Genomic DNA, 7,087 nt, shown 5'->3' with positions numbered 1-7,087 from the left:
GCTTGCTCAGCAATAAAATCTGCTTCCATGGGCGTGCTGAGCAGGAGGGCCAGAAGTGCCGAGCTGCGCCATGAAGTGGGCAGCAGCTGGAGCACACGCTCAAGGAGATGAGTCAGCTGAAAGTGATTTCTCCTACTATTGTTTGCTCTTCACTTGCTGAATCTCTGAAGCAATGGAGGTAACAGCACCTTCCCCTAAGCCTCTGAAACAGCCCAAAGCACAAGAGACACCCAGGCACACGGAGACAAATGGTGTTTTCTCGTGTTTCCCATGTTTGTCACAGAATGTTAGGGCTTGGAAGGGACCTCAAAAGATTATCTAGTCCAACTCGTCCCCCCAAAGCAGGATCACCTAGAATAGGTTCCAGAAATGATGGAGCTTCTTCGCTCTGCATGGACCTGCCCCTGTGAGACCTGGCTGGACTTTTACCTCCATCCTGACACTCTGCCTCCTTAAGGTGGGGAGCAAAGAAGGATACAGCTTGCAAACAAACCAGATCCTGGGACAGTTTCTTCTGATCATCTGTGTTACAAGCTGCTGGTCCACACTTACAAGCAGCCCCTTTTTCTTTGGCAATCCACTACAGGGCAAGCTGTTAACATTTCATTTCATGGGGTAACCTCATGGGCCATAAGAGACTATTGCACACATGCAGCCAAGCACATAGAGATGCATTTGGGAAGATGGGGATTTGGGGAGCTCACTGTGTCTTTATGAAATACGTTTTAAACGTACACAACAGCAGCAGCTTTATTAACTATAAATTGCTATTATAGAAAGATGTGCAAGGGTCAGTGAGTTATTGCATTTTTTAAAACCTTAGCTGCAAAATATTAGCTTATACAAATAATCAGGACAACTGCAGTTATTAATGATTTTTTTTACTTTGGGAATACACGTAATTTGGGGAACAAAACAGCTGAATACTTCCACGTCACAATTCTTGATTTTTTTATTTAATTATAATTCACATATAATTTACTTAATTACAAGTGCATAGTTGTAATGTTTCCATGATTTGTACATAAAGGAAAATCAAGCATCTTCTCAAAGGGCAAAGTGATTACATTTGAGAAATTTCTCATACTAAAAATCTTAGCCTTTAGGTATCTGATTAAGATTCATCGTCTCTCCTTATATCAATATAATTAGTAACTGCAAACACATCCTCAGTAGAACAGATATGTTTCTGAAAAATAATTCTGCACATATGTTTGAGTTCAGCCATGATAATTAATGTGCAATAACACTGGGAGAAGAAGAGCACTCCCATGAGAGAAGCTTGTATTCCCAGTAGTCCACGGGTGAGTGGGAGCAAGTGAAATGCATGGAGGATGCTTTCAGTTCAAAGAAATACTGCTGCCTGGTTATCCCACTGACAGAACAGGAGTTGTGTAAATTCTGAAACAACATAGAACTGTCCACTAATATATCTCGTCATCAGTTTTCGGTCATAAATAGCCAGTCCATAAGTATCAGCACAGCGCAGCACAGGCCTGGGACTGACAAGCTGAGAGGGTGTTGTGAATGTGAGAGGGAAAAAAAAGGGCAGGTGTATGGCTTCCTGTAGGAAACTCAGCACTGGCTGTCTTTGTTTTCCTGGCTATTAAATTCGAAAAACAATACGGTATTCATTTAAGAGGTGGGTATGACTTTCCTCAGGTGGCAGCGCAAAGTAATAAAGAAAGAGACATACAGCTTCCTCGCTCTGCCCTGCCACTCTAGATGTATTTGGAAAAGCTTTTAAGAGATGAAAGGAGTAGGGGATGGGCAGAGACTGCTTCCAGCTAAGCACAAACCAAAGGGGAGTGATTTGATTGAGCTAGGAAGAAATTATTTGTACCCAAATCAAAAAGAGATGCAGGAGCAGTTGTGAAAATCAATTTCTTTTCCTGATTCATGCTAATATGTTCTGCCTTACACTGGTGTAGATGGAAAGGGAAAGCTTAAACTTTAGATGTTTGTCAGAAATAGGGAGAAGGATTGCATGTAATGCCACTGGATTGAATTATAATTCAGGCAGTGAGTTAAAACAAAGAAAACCTGCTTGTATTGATGGGTACAAATTTCTTGTCTAGTGTTACATTGAATTTCTCTTTCAGTGTTTTCTCCATTTCTTCATCTGCAAGCATTCTGATTTCTACCAGATCCATATTATCCTTATAGTTGAACTTTATCTCGGTGAGTTTCCACCCCACGAGAGCCCGGATGCCATCAGCGGTCTGCAGGCTGCAGATAGACTTTGTCACACAGATCGAGTCCGGCGCAGTCTGCAGGTCGGTGTTGCAGGTTCTGAACTCTTCAATGTCTCGTGGCTGAAGGGTAAAGAGATAAATCGGACGGCAAACCTCTTCTTCCACGTTATGAGAAGTGGAGATGCTCTGGTTGGGAACCAGCTGCTTCCTTTTAACCTTCTCAAAGTACCAGACCCCGCTCTCCTCCAAGAAGCGAAAGACCCCAGGGGTCTGTGGCTGGTCTTTTCCTGAAATCAGCTCCATTGGCTGCCACATCTGGTAGGTCATCCCAAATCCACCATCCACAATGTAGGATTTGCCGTCAAGCACCACTTTTAGCAGCAGATGATCCATTTCGTCTGCATACGCGCTGATCTCTGGGAAATAAACTCTTGCTCCCAGAAGGGTGATGTCATAGCCGAGGGTTTTCAGGACCCAAGATAAAATGTGGTTGTTTTCCATGCACCAGCCCCCACGATTCTTCCTCACTATCTTGTTGTAAGTCGCTTCCAGGTCCAGCTCAATGCTTTCCCCACAATGGATGCTGAGGTTTTCGAAAGGGACCGCTCGGATGTGGTGCTGAAATATATCCATCAAGGTAACCAGGTCTGGCTTATCATAGGAGCCCTGGTAAGAAATTCTTTTGAAATACTCCTTGATGTCCATGCTGCCTCCAAGAGGGTGGAAAAAAATAATAGGTTGTGTCAGAAGTGGCGGAAGGATCTTCCCTGTCCCTTATAATGGGTGCTCATCAGTAGGGGAAGCCACCTTGGAAGAGGAGTGGGATTTGACTAATGGCCCTATCAAAGGCAGCTGAGTGTGAGTATTAGCTCTGAGGGAAGCCAATGGCATGCTGCTGATGAGCACAAATGTTATTTTTAATTGTTTCTTTTACAGCTGTGATGAGAGGCTCCAGCTGTGCTAAGCACATTTCAGTAGAGAGTTCCTGCCCAGCAAAGCTACAAATCTCCGTAGGAAGGAACAAAAACAGTAGCAGCACTGTTTTCCCCCTAGAAATTATAGGAACTGAGAGTCTCTAGAGCTGAACTGCTTTACTCATGGTTTGACTCAGCGAAGCAGAAAACAAACCCACCCACTCTTACAGAGCAATCCAGACCCTCCTCTGCAACCAAATCTGAAACAAATCTGTCTTGCCGTGATAGTTCCTTTATTATGTAGGCAGCCTGGCATGAGCTGGTCTTACCTGCTCCTGCTTTCCATGCTGGTGGCAGGGGACACAATGTGGAGCACAGAAAGGGCAGAAAAGGCTGTGGGAAGTTTTTTGCTGCGTGGTTTTTGCTCCCCAGCTCTGCTAATCACAGCCCTGTGCCAGCTGCAGGAGGAAACCAGGGTTTGGGCCAAAACTATGAGTTTCAGGGGCTTTTATGTTTTCTGACATCCTTTTTTGGGATGGATTTGCTCCTTCAACTCATAGTCTTCCTAGCAGTGGGTGAGGACCAGGCATCACCCTCCCTGGCACGGCAGAAAGGGTCGGGTGTGTTTCATGAGCACGGGGCTGGGAAGCAGCTCAAGCCCTCCCAGCTCTTGATGAGAAGGAAACAAGAAAGGGATTTTGATGTAGTGAAGTACTTTTGTCATTCCTCCACAGGCACAGCTAAATTTCAGACAACTCTAAGTATGGAGCGATGCTGTTCAGATTATTGACCCAAGAGGTCCCCAAATATTCTGAAGTTCCTGTATGTGATTCTTAAGGGAAAACCGTGAGGAGAAGTCCAACTGTTCCATCTGGATTAAATTCTTAATCTGATGAAAAATGACACTCCCCAAGTTGTATGGGAATTTTGGCAAGATACTGTCAGTATACAAACAAAGCAGTGAAAATGAAAATTTTTCATTTGGTATGATATCCTGGCAGAAGCAGAGGGTTTGGCTCCCCACATTTCCTAACCTTTAGGAGAGAAGCATTACAGAAATCTCTTGCTATTGCATCGTGGCCACTGCCCGGATGATCCACCATCAGACTATTGTTAAGGGGATATTCTCCTTTCAGCTTTTAGCTTGTTCCCAAATTTTTCCCCAAAGCCCCAGAGCTACAACTCTATCCATTTTTGAAAACTTGGAAGAAACTTAGTTCTTGCTGTATGAACTTCAAAGCACCATCACCAGCAGTGAGCTGGTTTTCCCTTTCTTTCCCCCTTTCTTTCACTTTGCCACAGCAGGAAAAACACAGATAGTAACTTAAAGGGTGGGGTGGGGGGGTTCTGTCTGTCTGTCCACCTCGTGTGGTGTTTATGAGGCCTTTTCCACTGTGGTATCTGACATAAGTCAGATGGCACGAATGCCTGATCTGCTCGGGGCTGACAACTGAGCAAATAAACCAGCCCACCTATTACATTGAGCGGCTCAGCAGTCCCCGCTCTGCCGTTACACCATTTTCTGCTGTGTTTTGTCTTCAAACAGATTTAACTTCCTGGTTGGGCTCAGCTGCCAAGATTCAGAGTTTGAAAAAACAGGCTTACCTGGAAAATCAGTTCAACCACCAGCGTATCTCCAGGGTTTGGGGGGATGGTTTTAGGCTAAAACAAGTGGCGTGGCTGGCTGTCCTTCACCTGGCACAGGCAGGGCTTGAGGACTGTTCTCCAGCTCCTCTTCAGGGGAATGTCGTTTCCCTCAACTTCCTTTCACTTGCCTCTCTCTGATTGTGAAAGCTGAAAAAAAAAAAAAAGAAAAAAAAAAAAACGAGAAGGGTGGAGCATGAGAGCTGTTGGGAGGGCGCAAAAGCAACAGCAAGCACTGCCTCAATGTGAATGCAAAACCTGGTTGCTGTTAGAGCAGAGGCTGCTTCACATTTTTTGTTTGTTTCATGCTTTCTGCCTCAAGCTGAGATAGTTTCAGGAGTTTCAGGACCTAGCTGAATGCACTCAAGTAATTTTTTTTTTCCCTGGGTACGAGGTTACTATTTGTTTGGAAACGTGGGGAAGAAATCTTGCATACTTTCAATCGGAGAAGCTTTTTGCACCATTTCTGAAAACGAGCAAGGTTTCAGTGCAGTAATTTGCACCTGTCACCCCCTTGCCCCAACCTTGCCCACAAGGACTTCAGCCCTGCCTTTGCTTAATTTGCTCTCTGTGATTTACATGCATTTTTTTTTTAATTACAGTAAGTATCATAGAATATAAGAAAGCACTGGGACAGCAGAGTATATCCTTTGGTCTTTGCCCACAAGTATCACCGGAGGGTGTCACAGAGGTGAAGATGCAAAGTGATGACTATGGAGTGCTAGCACACAGATAGCTCCTCCATCCATCCTTTCACTGTGTTTCATGCTGCTTTTGTAGCTACCAATCTTGCTTGTATTTTGCCAGGTGAAGTCTTGCTAATTCTCACATATTTATATCTGGATTCTTTCCTTTTAGTTCTCCAAGAGCAATTGCAGTCCTTCACATTTAGTGTCAATGGCAAGTTTCATTCAAACACCAATTTATTGGAATAATTAGCAGAGACAATAAATCAGACCAGAGATGTCTGTGGTAACTTATTACACAGCTCCACTCCCATATCAAAAAAATTGATTCTTTATCATCCAGTCGATGTTTGACCCTGCAAGCAAGAACCAATGTCCAAGCCGAGAGGCGTTGAAGGGACTGGATGACCTGCCCTCATTGGGCTCCTCTGGGCAGGTCCAGTTCATCTTCCTGGATGAATGTTGCTGTACACGGAATATCCCCTTCTCTTCCCACAGGCTAAGAGTCCCTCATTTTGAAAAGGAGAAGCCAAAAGCCAAGCAGGCAGACCCACAATCCTGTTGGGAATTGTACTGTAAAGAAGCCCGTGGACCTGTCGCTGTGTGGTGTGTGAGCAGACCTGTGCTCCTTGTCCAGAATCGTTTGGGGTCAGAGATGGTGCCAGAAGTGGGCACTTGCTGTGCTCCTTCAGGCAGATGTGTGAAGTGGTTGGGGATCTGTTCCAGCTAACTTCAGGGTCCTGTCAAGACGCAAGTGTTTTCTAACCAAGTAGGAGAAAAACCCATTTCTCCTCGTACTATGATACTCATCTTTTCTCAACTCCTCTCTCTGCAACATAGCTCTGATACTGAGCTTTTTCTTCCCATGTCTTTCAAATTCTCAACCCAACTCACTATCCTGTGCCATCATTCTTGTATCACTCTCCTTTTTCTTCCCATCCTGCACCTTTTGCTCCTCAAGCCATTAAAACCTGGAGCTCTCCCAAGGCTGTCAGAGGGCAAAGCTCACTCAACAAACACTAAAGCTCACAAAAGGCTGATCTTCATCCAGAAGCCTTGCCAGTCTGTTTGCATTTCAGCTCTGTTCCAGGTCACTGGGGCTAATTTCAGGCTTGGTGGGGCAATAAACCACAATAACGGCTGCTGGGTAATGTGGCCACGATATGCCTGAACTCCTCCCCAAAAGCAGCAAAGGGCAAAGACCAGCTTGGGCTGCCTGGGTTGTAGGGAGCAGCACCACGGGGTGAAGGTGCAGACGGGAATGCCCTTGCAAGGGACCTTGCTGTCCATGTGGACACTGTAATGCAGCTTCCCAACCTTGGCAGGAGCTTTTTCCAGAAGACCCTCAATGTAATTACACTCGCTTTTATTTATTTATAAGTTTAAACTGCCAACAGCATTTAATTTATTACTGAAAGTCTTCTCTCATCCTAACTCTCCTGAGATTCTGCATCAAATATCCCTTTCTCCACACTTTAACAGAATATTATATGCTCCAATATTTCCCTGGGGAAATAAAAGCATAGGGTGCCCTGTCCGGGGTAATAGTCAAGTGTTTGCTTACTGTTAAACATCTCTCCTCTACAATGACCTCTGTGATGGGCTGTATAATAACGCAAGGCTTATATTATATTATATTATATTATAT

At 44.6% G+C, this 7,087-nt stretch overlaps 1 protein-coding gene across 1 annotated transcript; it reads right to left on the bottom strand.

Annotated features, from left to right (window-relative positions):
- Window positions 1-2,027: 2,027 nt before the first annotated feature.
- LOC104271546 (arylamine N-acetyltransferase, pineal gland isozyme NAT-3-like) lies at window positions 2,028-2,900 on the bottom strand. Its single transcript, XM_009866243.1, has one exon. The coding sequence runs from the start codon at window positions 2,898-2,900 to the stop codon at window positions 2,028-2,030; it is 873 nt and encodes a 290-aa protein (XP_009864545.1).
- Window positions 2,901-7,087: the final 4,187 nt, after the last annotated feature.

The sequence above is a fragment of the Apaloderma vittatum genome, unplaced genomic scaffold, assembly GCF_000703405.1.
Source record: "Apaloderma vittatum isolate BGI_N311 unplaced genomic scaffold, ASM70340v1 scaffold13240, whole genome shotgun sequence".
NCBI classification, from domain to species: Eukaryota; Metazoa; Chordata; class Aves; order Trogoniformes; family Trogonidae; genus Apaloderma; species Apaloderma vittatum.
The sequence above is the reverse complement of the archived record's forward strand: the minus strand, read 5'-3'. Positions and strand labels throughout refer to the sequence as shown.

What these genes read in the sequence shown, in the direction of transcription:
- LOC104271546 (XM_009866243.1), bottom strand. Translation starts at nt 2,900, where the DNA reads ATGGACATCAAGGAGTATTTCAAAAGAATTTCTTACCAGGGCTCCTAT.